Here is a 19,497-nt window from a genome sequence, read left to right on the forward strand (position 1 = left end):
GTGGTTTGTGAAGTAACGCCAGTGCCAGCGAGCCATTAAGTGTGGAGATTTCTTATTGGTTGATTGATGTATCTAGTTTATGCTAATTAAGATAAGCTGTGTAAAATGTATAAATACCTCTGTTGTCCTACAATAAAGGGCTCCCACTAATGCTGTATCAACATTAAATAAATAAATAAATAAATAAATGATATACAACAGATTATTGTTAATAACTATGAACATTTATTAAGCACCAAGAGTATACTGCAATGGTTGCTATATAAAAACATAATTATTGATATAGTTCCCTGCCATTGAGCTTACAATCTAAAATGAAATACAGAATGCTTATAAGCCTATCTCAAAATTTCCTTATCTGAGAAATGGTTATTTTGGCAAATGGATGAGGCAAAATGACCTATTATTTCAGGTACAATGTTAATAAGGCTTTGAACATTATCCATAGAATATTTTACTCATATTACATTAGGCTTGCTAAGAAAAAAGAGCACACTGAAACTTGGCAAGAGCAATGAATTATTTCAGATTGCCTTGTAGGACTTTGTTTTAAACAAAGAGCTGCTTATTGGCCTGAGCTTTTCAGCAGCCAAGGAAAGTCCAATGTAAAATATGAACTGGATCAAGTTTATCTTCTATTTCACTTAAAACTTCAATTTCTTCCTCCTTTCCCATGCATAAGGGCTCCAATGATACCCCTATCAAGGAAGAAAACACTGTATCTAGATACTATAAAGTACTAGAGGTCTAATAAGTTGAACTTTAGGAAATATTGTTAATTCATATTTTTAAAGAGGACTAAGAGAAGACAGCAGTGGACCTCTGACTATCGGAGGTACCTGGCTATGTATGACATGTAAACAAAGGCAATAGAGTTCAGTCCACACATCTTCAAAGTGATTAAGAATATACATAAACGAGGGCTGGAAATGGAATTCAATGTTACAGCACTTGACTAGCATATGCAAAGCACTGGATTCAATCCCTAGTACCATACACACACATACAAAAGCTTGCTTTTCTGATCCATATTTCTAATGTAGGGGTATATACAAGACCCTATAGTATAAACTGTCCTATTTTGCCTATATGCATAGTATAATATTTAATAAATACTTTCAAGGTTTTCACTGCTGGTCATTATTAGCTGACAAAGGCACACCAATGGGATTTTGATTCTAGTCAAATGCAAAGATTGTTTTAAACTACTGAGCACATACAATCTTACAATGATATATTGATTATTTTTGATCATTTATAATTCTTTTATCTCTAAAAGAACACTAAAAAATAAATTGGTTAAGTTATCAAAAACAGAAATAGAATTTATTCTATAATATGCATGATCAAAATTTACTTCATGCATAACACATTTTAATGGCAGAGTGGTAGCATCCTGAGATATTCTTTATGGCAAAGCAACATGTCAGAAATTTTTTGAAAAACCAGTAATTTCCTTCTAGAGGTCTATCTTGGCAACTTTCCTTTTAAATAATACAGCAGCAGCAACATTTTAAAAATGTTCATAAAGCTTTATATAACAAGTTTATCCAAAAAGAAAGGACCAGAAATTTCAGGATAATTTTTTAAAATAAAATAGAATAATTCACTAATTTTGACCTAAAAGTGATATTAAAACATCCCTCTTGCAGTTTAAGAGTACTATTTTATAATTTATACCTCCTACTTACAGTAGATAAATCCAATTGATCATGAGATTTGAGATGGAAAACCTGAACATAAACATCATTCTTGTCTAATAAGATGACGGGAATTGGTATCTATAGGCTTTCTCCAAAATTGAGGGAAAAAACTTTTTAAGTTAACTGTGATAAGTGAATTTGAGTTTACCAATCTCAGACAATGCACTTATTTTTAGCTTTTAGTTGGTATTATATGAAATAGCTATAATTCCTGATTAAAGTGTAATTTTCTAAGGCAAAGCAAGTTTGATTATGTATGAAGCATATGTATTAGCATGATTATAAAGGAAATATATGACCAATACATACACATCCTTTCTTTTTTTTTTTTTCCTTCTTTTTCTGCAGTGGTGGGGACTTTACCCAAGGCCTCATGCATGCTAGGCAAGTGCTCTCCCACTGAGCTACATCCCCAATCCCACATTCACTTTTCTTAAGTGATACATTCCAAGCTACATAAAATTTAATTTCATATCCTATTTGAAGAATACATGTTTTGACATTAAGCTTAGAAGCATAATTGATGTAACACGTTAAAAATACTTTATTTTTCCAATATTATAAAGTATGTTGTATTTTCAGATACCTGGTGTCATTTTTTTCCAGAAAACTTTAAATGTATACTACTAGCTAGCTACAACTATCTATTAAGTAAATTATAGAGAGGAAGAGTTCACAAACAAAATAGAAAAGTAAGCATAATAATTATTGCATTTACCAAAAAAAAAAAAAAAAAATCAAGTAGTTCTGAACACACTTGTTTCTTGTCTTGGTAATGTGTATACTCATTTTATAGCTACCAGCTTGATAAACATACTAAGATTTGCTTTTCTTGGGTGGTTATTTTTCTTCCCAATAATCCTCTCCAACAGCAGTGGGAGGCAATTTTGACCACAAAGTAAAACAATGTTTATATTTGTTTAAAAAAAATTGAGTCAGGTAAAAGCCCACTCCTTTCATTTTGAACAGTTATGCATCACTTTGGAACCTTAATTAAAATTTAGCATTTAACCATGTGGGTTTTTTTGCTATATAGTCAAAATGTCAATAAACTAATATGGGTATACAGGCAAATCTTATTTTCATCCGTGTTTTAAACATGATTATATTACTTTTTGAATGAGACAGAAGAGATGAAGAAAACTATTCTTAACTCTCAACAGCTTTGCAATACACAGTTTTAAATAAGGGTGGATCAACTCAAGTAACATTGGTAATCTCATTTTTGTATAGAAAAGAAAAAGTATAATGAAGTTATTTCCTTCCTAAGGTCTCAGCTAGTTTCTTAAGTCTTTTCTTCAGCTCCAGTGGAAATTTCTCATAGCACTTCTTACAGACTGGCTTCATGTCAAACTCCACAAATTTATTCCTAAAGACAATGATTAATATATATAAAAAGATATTAGTGGAAATATAATAAACACAGACATATAAATAATATGAAATAATTCAGTTAGACTAAATAAAGACACTATATGATTAATATCTATAGTCATATGAATAAGGAACTATAACTCCAATCTTAATTCTTCCTGTGATAAATGTAAAAATTCACATTATCAGTTTAAAACAACAGTCCTTAAATTTGTTCCTATACATCTATCTGAATAACACAGAATATATATTACATTTTACTTAGTACTAAGTAAACAGGAAAATTAAGGTAAACATAATTTAGATAAGCAAGATCAATCACATTTTAAAGTACCATGAGACCTTAAAGAATAAATTTATTTAAAGCAAATTGGTTTTTATAATGCGAATGAATTCTTTATTTGAGGCAAAATAATATTACTTAGTATTTTAAATTAGCTCTAAGTTTTCATCTTTCTTGGTATTAAAATGCTTTTTTCATCCTACCCGCCAACAACAACAAAAATCTTACCTTAAATCTTTTTTTAAATTATTTTAAATCATAATGGGTTAATTAATTTAGTTGTCTGACAAAAAGTCGGGGAGGGAGATAAAGGAAAGTTTTTAATCACTCTTAAGGAACACAAAGGTAATCAGGTCTCCCTCAGATATTTCATAATTGGTGGTTGTATGGAAAACTCAATTCTTTTTTTAAAAGCTAAGACAAATACATATGACCAATTTATTTGTAAAAAGCCCTGGAGAAGAAAACTTTTCAGGGCCTCTGGACCACCTGTAATATACTTCCAATAGGAAGTATAGTAGCTTATTCCTATTGGAATACAGGCTAATTTTGAGTTAAAAATACATAACCTTATAACTTAATTTGTAAAATTAAGTTATAAGGTTATGTATTTTTAACTGTATATCAATCTGTAAAATTATATTTAGAAAACATCGGCAGAACAAGCCTAATGGTTCATTGTCATCTATTACAAACATAAAATCTGCTGATATAGTTCTTACCATATATATATATATATATATATATATATATATATATATATATATATATTTTTTTTTTAGTTGTATCTGGACATAATGTCTTTATTTATTTTTATATGGTGCTGAGGATTGAACCCAGTGCCAGGCAAGTGCTCTACCATTGAGCTACAACTCCAGCCTCTTTTTACAGTACTTTTAAAGTACATTAGACTTGGTTCAGGGTAATTTTATTTATTTATTTAAAATATTTTTATTAATTGTTGATGGACCTTTATTTTATTTACTTATTCATATGTGGTGCTGAGAATAGAACCCAGTGCCTTACAGGTGCTAGGCAAGCACTGAACCACTGATCCACAACCCCAGCCCCAAGGGTAATTTTAAAGAGCAATGTTAATAACAAAGCTAATTCCAATCCTCACACTTAAAATGAAAATGTTTCTATTTTTAGAATACTAAAGTAGGAATTATTTTCCAGCTGTGCTTCATAGAGACACTACGTTGATGGTAATTCAAATGTTACATTTCAACTGGTAAATCAAATGCTTCAAGGAGCTACAGTTTGATTTAAATAGTATGATTAAGTTAAAAACTTATTCCAAAATCTTGTAACAAAAACTATTAAAACTGCCATTTTTAAAAGTTTAAATTATTCCTGCTTTCAGAGAAACTATTTAGTATGCATTCCATCATTTTAAGTTTATACTTGCATTTTAATTCCTCTATATAAGGAAACATGAAAACTGAAACAATGAAAAGTTTTTAGAGCTCAAAACAATGGTAACCATGAGGGGAAAATGAAACAAATGTACTTAGTAATTCAACAGACAGAATGACAAAGATTGAAATACTACCCATAAAAATCAGGGAGCAGAAAGTTTGAAAACATGGAGGAAATGCACTCATGAATAGCAGTGCACCGGCACTATGTGAAAGCACACTTTCAACCACCACAGAGAGAAGATGCCTCACTGCGTGACACAGACTTACTTAATGTGAAACATGCAGAGAGAACTGAATACAGAACTTAGAACACATGTGGTTTTAAAATTATCAAACAATACTTATAGTTTCTCAAATTATTTAAGGCAAAGAAACTAAAGATCAGGATTTTAAAAGCTGTGATTATTAGACAAAAATATTTTCAAATTTTTCCCACTATTGAAAGATTGGAACTCTTTCCCTTGAAAGAAATGATATCTATGCTATACTGTGATTTTAAAAAAGAGATGAATCTACAGATTAAGGGAAAGATATGTGCACAAGCTGGTTTAAATATGCATCTTAATAAGCTTTATAATATTTTATAATAATTAATAAGCTTTTTAATAATTAAGCCAAAGGATCAACTCCATATAGGACAAATAGTTGTATTTCAATCTCTGATGGCTACAAAAACATGCCAAAAAGAAAAACGGAAAAGGGAAGAAAAAAAAATGCAAAAGACAATAACAGAACAAAAACATTCTGAAGGACTAACCAAAGAAGAAAGTAGTGAAAATGATGATAGAAGGGACAGAAAAGTTTACAAACAGACTGGCTTTTTCTTTTTCTGCTTGTCCTTATCCTTTGCTTCTCTCTCCCGTTTGGCAAGTCGCCTCTTAAATTCTTCTGGCATTTTCTCATAACAGTGTTTGCAGACTGGTTTTAGATCAATTTCAACAAACTTATCCCTTTGAACAGAACAAAGAAGGAACAGAAGAAAGAATAGGGAACAATTAAAGGAAGAAACTTCACTTTCAGAAGATCTCAAGAGAAAGAAGAAATAAGGAATCAAATAATTCTTTTTAAATTCTAGGAATATTCTCTTAAGCATCACCCCAAAAGTTTCAGTCTTAAGATTCACACTAGACCACTTCAGAGCCTTACTTGAGTGTTAACTTCGTGTTGCAGGTGGAACAGGCAAAGCAGCTCACACACCAGGCCTTGTTAAGGGCAGAGACCACTAGAGAGAGAGAGAGAGAAATCTCATCATTTGGAAATACATTGCTATGGGAAGCAGGAGAGCTTCAATGAACTCCGGAATAGAGCCAAGGCACTTGAATGAGGGCCTCAACAACCTTTTTCTTGAGAGTTTCTTCTTAAAAAAGAATCAAACAGCTGAAAAGCTAAGTGCCATTAAATAAAGTGCTTTGAATCAACCCATTTTGTTAATTTATTAGGTCTATTTTTCATATTATTAAAAAAACATACAGACTACATATTTATGTCTTCCATGATTTAGGCTTCAACTCAGGAAGATCACTGCTGCCTTTTCCAATCCTTATAGTTTTCTTTAAATATTTTTTAGTTATATATGGACACAGTCTCTTTATTTTGTTTGTTTATTTATTTATTTACTTGGTGCTGAGGATCAAACTCAATGCCTCACATGTGCAAGGCAAGCTCTCTGCCACTGAGCCACAACCCCAGCCCTAATTTTTCCTTTTCCTTAAGAATCTGTGAGGTATCCAAATGGTCTGAACTACGTCTTACACTAAAGATTGGGTCCCTTCAGTCCAGTGGACAGTGCAGCAATCTGTATGCTCATTTATGTTGCTCAGACAAATTTTTTGGACACAGTGTTTGCAGGCTAGTGCACTGTCTGCTATGTTTTTGTCCCTACCACTGTTGGTTCAAGAAATATAAACCAGATAATAACTTTAAAAGATCCAGACATTAAGTTTTTTGCCAGTAGGAGTCTTTCATTCTAAGTTAACAATTAAAAAAACAAACAAACAAACAAAAAAACAGCTTCCTTTGATAGCTTCCTTCACTTCTCATATAGAAGGAATTAATTTTGGGGGGGTACTGGGGCTTGAACTCAGGGGCACTTGACCACTGAGCCACATCCCCAACCCTATTTTCTATTTTATTTAGAGACAGGGTCTCACTGAGTAGCTTGGCGCCTTCCCATTGCTGAGGCTGGCTTTGAACTCAGGATCCTCCTCAGTCTCAGTCTCCACAGCCACTGGAAACTTTTATTTATTTATTTTTTAAATTTAAAAATATACATATATTTTTAGTTGCAGTTGGACACAATATCTTTATTTTATTTATTTTTATGTGGTGCTGAGGTTCGAACCCAGCACCTTGCACGTGCTAGGCAAGTGCTCTACTGCTGAGCCACAACCCCAGCCCAGAAAGAAACCTTATTTTTAATGGTACTAAAGATTTTTCTAAACTGCCTATTTCACAAACTACATATGAACAATGTTTCAGAAAATATTTCCTGAGTTAGGTGATGTCTGCCGAGAACCATGAAGCATACTGAAAACAGTATTGTTTAAAACCCTGTCAGGAAGTCTGTGGAAGAATTGTGCAAGTGAGTATTAGCAAACACAGCTGCTTCCTCTCTGTTTCAGTCAATCAGCCCTGCCTAATTACCACCATACAAGGGTGATAAGTTCTAGTTACATCTGCAGACAACTGCCAGGTTTTAGCATGTACAGGGTTAAAGTGACTCTTCCTAATTGCTATAGCAGATTAAACTGTTCCAAGTAAATATGCCAGAGCATCCAGAGAATAGCTGTTCCAGAGGGCCTGCCAGGAACAGCTTTCACAATTACATGTTTAACAACACTGTGGCAGTGGCCTAAAGTACATAAATGAGTAACAAATCCAACTCTTAGATATCATCATCTCTCTGCTACAGTTTAAATCAGAAATATTCCAAAGACAGAGAAAAAATAACTGATGATAATAACATTACAAACAGTAACAATCATCAACCTCTTTCAATTTTACATTACCCAAGTGTTTTTGTGTCAAATGGTGCATATAAAACCTACAGATGCTTACCATCACCTTCTATAACACGGTTGCAGTGGAAACAAACATCACCAAATAGCTGAAAAATTTTAAAAAGTTCAAGATATGGGTTAGAATTAAGTTTTCGAACAATGAACATTCAATATAATTTCAGTTCTTCCTATAACTTAAAAACAAATAGCTGGTTACCTAAGTTCAAACTTTACAGAAAATCAGCAGAAGTTTCTTTACTAGTTTTTACTTCTTACAATGTAATTGATTTACTTTTCATCACTTAAGAAAAATCTTTCTAGATGATAAAACAATTAATGAAAAATACTAGAATTTTTGAGTCCAAGTGGATGAGAAATGGATAAATCAGTGTACCTACAGATAGGAAAGAATGGTGGATTCTTGCTCAAGCAGAATGTTGAGGGCTTGACTGAGGGAGGAGCACATAAGGACTGGACAACTATCATTTTTAACCTGAGCAGGCAAGAATCACAAAGGGGTGCCAAATCTTGGGGGAGTTTTGATGAGGAACAGGTCCTAAAGTGGTTGCGCACAGACTGCTTATTAGATGCAAGGGAAAGGGGGAAACAGCAATTTACAGTACAGCCAGCATCATGCCTAGGTGGATGCCATCAGGTAGCAATGGGTCCTGAGGAGGACACTCTGCCACTGCAGTGTCCTCGCCAACAGCACACCACCTCAATCTAATCAAAAAGAACCAGCAAATGAGTCCATGTGAAAAGCAGTCTATTCAAGGCTCTAGAAATGTTCCAGCATTGAGGAAGCTAAAGAAACACGAAAACCCTAGACTGTGTCTAGTCTTAATAGGAAATATATGCTAAAAGTACACTGTCAGGCCACGTGAAAAAATGGAATAAATGTGTTAAAGTATTGTATCAACACTCGTAATTATAGTTATGTAAGAGAGTTTAGAATTCTTGGACAACACACATGAAGTATTTAGGGGTAAAGGACCATGATGAATTTATTATCCAATGTTCAAAATCAAAAAAGCCTGTTTTTATACACACACATATATGTATTTGTAAATATATATATATGAATGTGTTTTTAAATATCAAGATCAAACATATGGGGGCTGGGGTTGTGGCTTGGCGGTAGAGCACTTGCCTAACACGTGCAAGGTGCTGGGTTTGATCCTTAGCACCACATAAAAATAAATAAATAAAATAAAGGTATTGTGTCCAACTACAACAACAACAAAATAAATAAATAAAAAATCAAACCTATGTAAATGATCAAGCAAATGGTGAATATGAGTAAAAGATATACAGGTATTCTTTGTATTTTTAGTTTACAACTTTTCTGAGTCTGAAATTATTTCCCAAAAAGTTAAAAAACATATCTCTGCTGACCAATGTATATTTTCCAAGAGGTTTTCTTTAACTAAAATATTGATTAGCTTGAATTCATAAAAGTATATCTAGTATCCAACAAATGTGATCAATACCTGGTTATAGTGGGTTTCACAATATGCCAAGCCCTTCCTCTCATAATGGCGATGTCCAAGAAATGGTTTTTCACACTTGGCACAAACAAAATGCTGAAAAAAATTAATACAAGTAATTAATAAATTGCCATGTTATATTGATCTAACAATGTAACCTCAAAGTTAATCTATTCTCAGAGAAGATATATGATTAACAACAGAATGATCTTAATGCAGATGTCTGTGAGTTTTTGATAGGTTACTTTAAGACACAGCCTCAAACAACACAAAATGAACATCTTGTGTCCATAATAGAAGAACAGCTGCTGAATATGAACCATGACACTGATTGCCTCAAAAGAAGGCTTTAAGAACAAGGTGCACATCCCACATCATTACTCACAGATCACAACAGCAGTGTATATTCTGTATTCTTCAACTATCTTTAATTTGCTCATATTAAACCTTTAGAATCTCTTGATCTTGCTAGCATGCCTGGGCCATAGAAATTCAAAATACTGACTACCCCTGCCATTTAGCACTCACCTCCACATGCCACTGTTTACCCATGGCATTTACTACTCGTCCCTCAATGGGTCGCCGGCAGGCACCACAGATGGGGACTCCCATCTTATCATGGCATGGCAGGCAGTATAGTTCCCCTTTCAGCTCCCGGGCATCAGCAGTCAGCTCTTTCCTGTCCATGAGAAAGATACCCAAGTGAATACTACTACTAAGAGAAAACAGGCAATCAATATGACTAGCACACTTTTTAGAAGGTTTTAAAATATATTACTATAATAATTCCTGGTAACATTTTTCCCTCTTAGAGGTGATCAGAGTAACCTGAATTAATAGGCTTGAATAGGTTTCATATTATTATCAAAACATCACCATCTCTTGTTATATTGTATATATGTATGAACATGTAGCAACAAATCCCACCATTAAATATAATTATAATGCACCAATGAAAAATTTGGAAAAAAAATCAAAATCTTTATAGTAATACTAAGATACATCCAATTTATCATATTATACATCTACATACTATCACAGCATATTTTTTATTTCCTTGTCATAGTATCACACTTAGAGTTCATTTTTATTCCTTAAAAATTACAGTAGTGATTTCCAGAGTGAGCAGACTCAGTACTACCTCTTCATACAGTGAGAAATTTAGAGACCAGTTCCATTTACTAACAATCACTGAAATTATAACAAGGTGTTTAGAATGTAGTTCATTGTAAACTTAGGCCAATGGAAAATAAACAACAAAATGTCCCCAATTTTCCTTCTCCAAATGCTTAAGTTAGCTATTATTTTGTGCCAATAAACATTCAGCCAGAGATAGCCCCAATTAGCCAAATGGACTTGTTTGAAATTTATCTGTCCCCCCCCCCCCGCCCCCAATCCAGTACTGGGTATTAAGCCCAGGGCCTCGTGCATGTAAAGGCAAGCACTCCACCACTGAGTTATACTCCCATTTTTAAAAAAATTATTATTTTGAGACAGGATTTTGTTATGTTGCCAAGCTCAGCCTCAAACTTGTGATCTTCTTGCTTCAGTCTCTTGAGTAGCTCAGATTACATACAGGCTTGCACCATCCAGCTCAGTTTCATCTATTTTAAATAATTTTTTAGGAATACAACTAATGAACAATGGGCAGATAAAAATCACACAAGAGGAAAGATATGCAAGAAAACTAGATAAGGCACAAAATGATAATTCAATTATAAAAAATAACTTGTCTGAACTTATACCACAAATTGTTTTATAAATTCTTAATCTACTGTCTTTCCTTTCTATTATAATTTAGCATGTAAGCTCATGTCGACCATAGTAACAAATCTTTTTATATTAAATTTTTGTACTAAAGCTGGGCATGGTAACATACACCTATAGTCCCAGCTCCTTGGGAGGCTAAAGATGGAGGATCACTTGAGCCCAGCCTGGACAACATCTCATCTTGGGGAGAAAAAAAAAAATCAGAAAATTCACACCCTAAAAGTTTATCATGATTTTTTAAAATACCTTTATTTTATTTATTTATTTTATGTGGTGCTGAGGATCGAACCCAGGGCCTTGCAAGTGCTAGGCAAGTGCTCTACCACTGAGAGATTTTTTGAAGACAAAAAATTAAATATAAATTTAATTTTGTATATTCAAAGACAGCACCCTAATTATCACAACTGCAAAAATTATGTGTATATAGAAAAAAGATCTTTTGATACTATATCAGAAAAACATAATGATAAAAACACTTTTACGGCTAAATGTGGATGTTTTAATGTGGACTGAATATCTGATGTAAAATTGTTGGTGATTTCCTTAGATATAATAAAAATATTATGATTCTATAAGAAAACGTCAGTATTCTTCAGAGAAGCATATTGAAAGTCATCAGGTTCAAAACTGGCTTTCAAACTGTTCATTAAAAAAAAAATGTCAAGGCTATTGCATATGCACACACACATACAAACACATGCAAACTGAGGGGAGAGTGCGTACACTGCACACACTCAAGTGTGGCAAAACACTAACTGGTGAAACTAAAGGCAGAGTTTACGGGTGCTTGTTATATCACATCACACTTATGACCTTTTGACAGGTCTAAAATTTTCCACAGTAAAATTAAAATGTGGAGAAAAATAATTCAGTTTGCTGGATGAAAAGAAATGTAAATAACTGTGATCTTTTATTTTGGTTTTACTGTTTATGCAATAAAAGGGAAAAAAACCAGAATACCCGCAGTTGGCACAGTTGAAGTGGTCTGGGTGGTAAGGGTCATTCTTGAAGATCAGAGGCTGCTCGTCAATGATGGCATGGCATTTCTGGCAGATGTATTTTCCAAGGCCTCTGGCTTTCTCACGATTATGACAGGGGCGACATAAATGTCTAAATAGAAACAAAATGGAAATTTAAAGAAAGTATTTGTTTAAAAAATCTCTTCTGTGCTTAATAGAGCAGAATCACGCTACAGGAAAAAATTATTCCAATAATCAGAGCTCCACCTGTGACCGTGTTTGTACTGGCACATAGTCATACACAGCAGCTGTACGTGTCATATGAAGGTTGTTTCCCAGGGCACCAGATATCTTGCAGCATGGCAATGCTTTGGGTTCCCACACCCTTCAGCAGCACCTCACATCCCACAGGCAAATGCACATGACTTGCAACAGACACTTCAGCCACCCACATCTGACAAGGAAGAGAAACTCCTACCTGCCAGCATTCTTGACAAATCCAATGTCTGCCAGAACTTCCTGGCAGAGGTCACAGCGGAAGCACTCAGGATGCCAGCTGTTATTCATGGCTTTGATAACTCGGCCAATGATGAACTCACCTGTGGGAAGTAACACAAAGGATGTTCAGTGTAGCACTTATTTGTTAAAAACTATCTACCAGAGTAAACACCATTTAGAAAAAAATGGTCTTTATTTCATCTGGGTCCTTGTTTTGGATTTTGTGGCCATATTTGGGGGCTGATTTATCATACATCTGAATCTGGCTTTCCTTTTAATATCCGGGGCTTTCTTGATACTGTTTGGTTATTTCTGGTCATTCTTGACACAGACAACAGAAATCCATAGCATCTTCTTCCTTTCTTTTTCTTTTGTGCTGGGATTGAACCTAGTACCTAGCACATGCTACCCTCTGAGCTAACACCCCAGTTCCTATTGTATACTTTCTTATAATCCATATTTAATTTCTTCCTTCATTAAACCTTTACAACATTCTGTTCAGTTTCTCTAACCCCTGGAAACCTTCTAGTAGAGCCATAAGCATGAATTGTCTTAAATACAAGTTAAGCACTTAAGTTCCTAAAATTCTCTACTCTTTTCTCCATAAAATTCAATTCTCTCAGGATCTGATACTTTTCTATTTGTTATATGTTAATAAGAAGGGAACAGATAAAGTACATCTTATAATAGTTATTTATAAGGAGCATCAAAAATCATTTTTACTGTTGGTATTTTAGCAGTTTTATAAATGACTTCAATCTTTTTGAAATTGCTTTTTACTTCACATTCAGCAGCCATACTTACCACACTGATGGCAGCAAGGAGCAAAGAGCATTTGAAAATCATGTTCACAATATTTCCTTCCTTCAAACTGAGGAAGAAAGAAAGTACCATTAGCTTATAAATATGACACAACCACAAGAGAAATATAATTATTTCATGGAGACATATAGGAAAGTGTTTCTATCAGGATTTTTTTCCTTTGAAGGGTAAAAATGTTTTAGAAAATTCATACTGCACATTTCAAAGGGGGTTACAGAAGAAAGCAAATATTGTTATCCTCCCCTCATTCTAGAAACAAATAAATAGGATATAACATTTCTTTATAAATCACGACAGTTGAAATTTAGCACCAGCATTTAAAATGAATAAAAAAGGAACAAAAAGCATTTACAATATACTTCAGATTTCTTTGTTTGGGGTTATCCCTATGTGTCATTAATATTTCTTCTTTCAATTCATATTATCCAAACAGTAAAAACCAGGGAAAAAAATGTAAACCTAGTAATTGCCGAAACTGGGGAGGCTGTTCTCTTGTACTCTGTGCAGGCATCCCTGGAATTACCGTTTGCTGGAAAAATATGCTGACATTTTTATTTTGCAGTTGTTAGTTTCTCAAAAGAATAACAATAAACATTCTAATGTCCAAACCTTGATTAGTCTTCCACTTTACTACTTGATATTTCTTTGGGGTTGGTAAGGTCATGCTTTTTGCTTTACTTTTGAATGGTCATTACTTCTTTACTAAAATTCTACATTCTCCTCCATTCGCCTACATATTGATGCAGGAAAGATAAACTGAATAGGTAGTTATTAGAATGAATGTTGTGCCTCCAGAGTCTAGGGGTCTCTACTCTGACTATGCTTCATTTTTTTTTTTTTTTGCTCACGCACTCTATTTGTAAGAATCCAGTGAAAACTGAGGAGTGAGGCAAGAGGGACCACAAGTTTGAGGCCAACCTCAGCAACTCAGTGAGACTGTTTCAAAATAAAAAATAAAAAGGAGCTGGGATATAATTCAGTGGTAAAGCACCCTTGGGTTAGAGCAAGAGTACCAGCCCGCCCCCCCAAAAAAGGATAGGTTTTTATTGTATTTCATGAAAAAGAAAGATATATAGGTTAAAAAATAAAGCATGAATCTGGCAGTTAACATATATATTGTATTTGTTAGTAGAAGACAGAAAATTGATATAAACATTACATAACACACATAAAATTAACACTGACTGTAATTTGAATACATAATTTTTGGCAGAGTCAAGGACTGAACCAAAGGCTTTGCACATGCTAGGCAAGCGCTCTACCACTGAGCCATACCCCCAGTCCCTGAATAAATAAATCTTCTAAGATCTGATTCATTACAGGTAGGACATCACTTGGTGCATCAGTGTGCTACAAGTGTATCTACAGTGTGCTTGTTACCTGTTCACAATCTTCTGACAGAGACTAAAAATTAAAAAAGGGATAATTTGGGGGAGGAAGGGAGGAAGTGCTGGGGGGTGATATTGGACAAGTCACATTGTTATACTGTGTGCAGGTATGAATATGTAACAACAAATCCCATCATTATGTACAATTATAATGCACCAATACAAAAATGGCGAAAGAGGGGTAATTTATAATAGTTAATATTTATGTTATTTAAAACTGAAATGCAAAAATAGACTATCTGAATAGAGGAAACCCAATTTCAGTTTGGGAAATCCATGCTAATTACTACACGTGAACTGTGTATTTCTTTCTGCTAAATAAAGGTATTACCATCTTCATTATAAATAACTGAGTGATGAACTACCCAGAGATGGTATATGCTTCTCTTCCCTTTAATCCAGGATTCTGTACATGCCAAACACCTGCTCTACCGCTGAGCTACGCCTCCAGCCACCCTCCTTGAGTTTGTTTCTTTTGTCATGCTGGAGGTCACACCCAAAGCCTCATGAGTGCCAGGCAAGTGCTCTACTACTATGCCACACCTCCAACACACCACCTTGGGTGTTTTTAAACAAGAAAAAATATACTTTCTTTAGGGTCTTTGTTAAGTGAATTCTTTATAAAAGTTCTTTCTAATTAAATTTATCACACAAATGGGAACTCTGACTGAAAATTCTTGAGACAAGACTATGATAGTCTGTAAAACTATGCTAAGATTATTTTTTAAAAATTAATATCTTTGCTGAGCATGTTGGCACATGCCTATAATCCTAGCTACTCAAGAGGCTCATAGCAAGCTTAAGGGCTCAGCCACTTAGAAAAACCCTGTATCAACATAAAAAATAAAAGGGGCTGAGGATGCAGCTCAGAGATAGAGCCCTTACCCTAGTATGTGTGCAGCCCTGGGGTTGATCCCCAGTACCAAATAATAAAAATTTAAAAATAAAATAAAAATAATGACAACTACTGCTTAAAAAAAAAGAAAGAAAAATTGTTTACCATTTATTAAGCTTTTACCATGTATCAGGCACAATGCTCAAGCATTTTAAACATCATCTAGGGGTTGGGGGAGTCTGTTCTTAGGTAGATTTCTCTTTTCCCCACTACTGATCATCCCATGATACTGTTTTTGTGTCTAATTATCGGTAGTTTGACCTTGCTCTAGTTTCATCCACTATACCATAACTTCCTTTAAGACTACGTCTACTGCTTCCATTCTATTCCTAGAATAGAAGAGGTGCTTGGCACACTGTGACTGCCTAATTAACAATATAAATGTTTGTTGGATGGATGGGCAGATCAATACATGAATAAATAAATGTCACTAAAAATCTCACAGATAGTCAAGGGTCCTTCATCCCCTTGTAGGACCTTGACACTTTTTAAGAGTATTGCTCAGGCATTTTGTAAATGTCTGTCATTAAGGGTTTCTCTCACTTAGACTCTGATCATGGATTTTGGGAAAGAATATCATGGAGGTAATAATGTTGTTGTATCATATCAAGAGGTGATATCAACATGACATTACTGGTGACGTCACTTGATCCCTTGGTTAAGGTGATGTATTCCCCAAGGTTTCCCTACTGCAACGTCACTACTTTAAAACTTCTTAAAAGTGAGTCATTATGCCCAATTCATACTCAAGGAGAAGAGTATTAAGCTCTTTCTTTTCCTTTTAATGTACCCTCAGAAATGGAGTTGAAAATTATTTTTAAATTATCGGAGTAGGGGGCTGTGGCTGTGGCTCAGTGGTAGAACACTTGCCTAGCATGTGTGAGGCACTGGGTTCAATTCTCAGCACCACATGTATAAATTTATATATATGTATATATATATGTGTGTGTGTGTGTATATATATATATATATATATATATATATATATAAATGTCCATCAACAACTAAAAAATATATACATTTAAAAAACATTATTGGGGGACTGGCGTTGTGGCTCAATGGTAACCATCTAGCACGTGTGAGGCGCTGAGTTGGATCCTCAGTACCACATAAAAATAAATAAATAAAATAAAGGTATTGTGTCCAACTACAATTAAGGAAAAAAAAAAACATTATTGGGGTGGACTTTAAATTCTAAAAGTGATACTCTAATTGCTAGAAGTTGTTATTTTTTAAAATTCGAACTCAATATATTAGATTCCCAATTTGATATGTCATAGAACATTTTCAGAATGCCAATATCCCCAAAACCGTCTACCACCCCACTTTTTTTTCCCTTTTCCTTATTGGTATTAAACCCAGGGTGCTCTACCACTGAGATCAAAACCCCCTCCTTTTTCGTTTTTTATTTGAGATCAGGTTTCACTAAGTTTCCCATGATGGCCTCAAACTTGTGATCCTCTTGCATCAACCTCCCAAGTCACTGGGGTTATAGGTGTGTGTCATCATGCTTAGACCAAAAACATATATTGTTCCTCTTCCACTGCTCCCCTGAAAAGAGCAATTACCCTTACAAGTATTTAAAGGCAAATACAGGAAATTAAAACTATTCAATTTCATGTTTACAACTTACTTACAAATCATTTGTCAAAAAAATCAATGTGGTGTGTGTATGTGACATGTATAGGGCTCATTGTAGTATTCTCTCAACTTTTCTGTAGGATTTTAAGTTTTCAAAATAAAAAGGAATTTCAGGGCTGGGGTTGTGGCTCAGTGGTAGAGCGGCGCTTGCCTAGCATGTGTGAGACACTGGGTTTGATCCACAACATCACATAAAAATAAATTTAAAAAGTAAATTTATTCAACAAAGCCTCAATGGCTTTAATCAACATATCAAGTCAGTGGTCTACATATGGTGACAACAATATATTACAGCTCAGAAAATCTACTTGAGGTTCTACCCAAAACTGGACTTTCTAGTTTCCATTTAAAAATTAATTTCTTTCATTCACCTAAACTGTATGCAGGCATGATAAAGCTCAGACAATGTTTATGTGATAAACAATAGGAACTAGGTAAAGAGTACCACAGTTTTGAAGAATAGCCCATTAGAAAATGTTCGATTTAATTTCTAAGTTAATATGTTAGCATTTTATTTTGTAATTACCATCCAAGTACTGTATATATATATATTACTGTATTTCTTAAGTACCTACTAGACCTACTCTAACCAAGTGTTAGAGATACAAAATTAATTTAGACAGTCCTTGCACCAGAGGTATTCAGTTATATGGGAAGATAAGCATATAAAAGTTATAATAAAATGTGGGGAATGCTCTCCATACTAGAAATATAGCTATATGGACTCAGAGAAGACACGTGGAATGAAATGGATGAGATTAGGCTGAAAATATCACTAATAATATCATGTAATAAGAAATTTTATGATGGAATCTAGAAAACAGGAATCAAGTGCTACCTTACATTCTTTCATGGGATAGATTACCACCTCAATGATAAACTTCAGGTTTAGGTTTTAAACCACATAATCTAGCAGGATATATGTTTACCATGAATAGGGAGCCAGTATGGGTAATAATCCTGGTAGGTGTTATATGCAGATAAGCTAGAAATACCTGGACTTATATCTCCAGAAAAATGCACAAGTAATCAGGTAGGAAACAAGGGTCTCATTCCAGACTTGTCCTGTGGCCCGAGAGAAGAATATCCTGGCTACCTAATCCAAAGCATTAGGAAGTTCCACAATAGAAGTAAATCTCATTTTCAAGGGGAAAAGTGAATAGAACTCCCCTATAGGTCTTCATAGTTAGTTTCCTAGATAAAAGAAAGAGTAGGGACTGTGGAAATAAGGGAAAGATGATGTTTTGATAGTAAGACAAAAACAATAAGAAAGATAGACTGGAAAAGATGCATTTTTTTTTTTTGGAGGGGGAGTACTGGGGACTGAATCCAGGGCCTTGGACATGCTAAGGCAAGTGCTCTACCATTGAGCTACAGCCCCAGCCTTGCCTTTGTTATTACACAAAATCTAAAGCACCTAAGTCAGTTTCAAATGGAAAGCAAACCAAGTAATTCAGCTCCCATTTCTAGAAAACATTTTATTGCTGGATGTAACTGGAAAGCTTATATCTAGCATTTGGATATATTTGTTGAAAGCTATGGAAAGCTTTTTCTCTAATATTATTCAACTAAGAGGAAAATTCTTATTTCCCACATGCAGGTTTACAAATCCCTGACCTGGAAAAGATGTTTAAACAGTAAACAATGTAGCTAAAATAGTAATCTTCCTTGGGACCCAAAGAGCTTAAGCTGGGCAATAACTCATTAATAGCCTTGTTCTTAGATTCATAGCATCTTCCGGAATAATACCAGGGAAGTTATTTATAGTCTGGAAGTAAAAGGGAGTGAAGGGTGGGCAGGAGGACAAGTGTGAGTCATACTTTATTCTGTTCTGTTTAAGGCTGTTTCTAAGCCTTTCCTTATGACCAAGTGCAACTGACAGGACAGGATGCACATGTAGAGCAAGTGTGCTGGCTAACCAAGGTAGCTCAACAACAGTATTCATCCCAAAATGGCAAGCAAATGGCCAATACATGAGAAAGAATGTGATGAGGGAGCTGGGCACAGTGGCAAATGCCTATAATCCCAGAGACTCAGGAGGCTGAGGCAGGAGGATTGAGAGTTTGAGGCCATCCTGGGCAACGTGACCCTGTCTCAAAAAAAAAAAAAAAGAAAAAGAAAATGTAATGATGTAATGAGGAATTGGAGTTCCAGGGTACTCTCAGAGGAAAGAGTAGGCAGGGAATTATGAAAGATGCTGGGAGAACACAGAGTTCTTCTCTATTGCTCCTCAGGGTTGGCTCCCTCTTGAGGC

At 34.5% G+C, this 19,497-nt stretch overlaps 1 protein-coding gene across 6 annotated transcripts in view; it reads right to left on the minus strand.

The window, feature by feature from the left end:
- Window positions 1–202: 202 nt before the first annotated feature.
- Lims1 (LIM zinc finger domain containing 1) overlaps window positions 203–19,497 on the minus strand; it is a 146,553-nt gene continuing 127,258 nt past the window's right edge. For 5 of the 6 annotated variants that reach the window (XM_027948929.2, XM_027948930.2, XM_027948931.3 and 2 more), the window contains exons 3-10: window positions 13,302–13,368; window positions 12,478–12,598; window positions 12,001–12,150; window positions 9,799–9,949; window positions 9,274–9,366; window positions 7,842–7,890; window positions 5,931–6,006; window positions 203–3,072 (exon numbers count right to left, since the gene is read on the minus strand). In XM_027948929.2, the coding sequence (XP_027804730.1) occupies window positions 2,958–3,072; window positions 5,931–6,006; window positions 7,842–7,890; window positions 9,274–9,366; window positions 9,799–9,949; window positions 12,001–12,150; window positions 12,478–12,598; window positions 13,302–13,368 (822 nt within the window). In that variant the 3' untranslated portion in view covers window positions 203–2,957. Of the gene's footprint in view, window positions 3,073–4,138; window positions 5,735–5,930; window positions 6,007–7,841; window positions 7,891–9,273; window positions 9,367–9,798; window positions 9,950–12,000; window positions 12,151–12,477; window positions 12,599–13,301; window positions 13,369–19,497 lie in introns of those variants that run through there. The other variant, XM_027948932.2, reaches the window with a different exon arrangement.

This window comes from Marmota flaviventris, chromosome 14, assembly GCF_047511675.1.
Source record: "Marmota flaviventris isolate mMarFla1 chromosome 14, mMarFla1.hap1, whole genome shotgun sequence".
NCBI classification, from domain to species: Eukaryota; Metazoa; Chordata; class Mammalia; order Rodentia; family Sciuridae; genus Marmota; species Marmota flaviventris.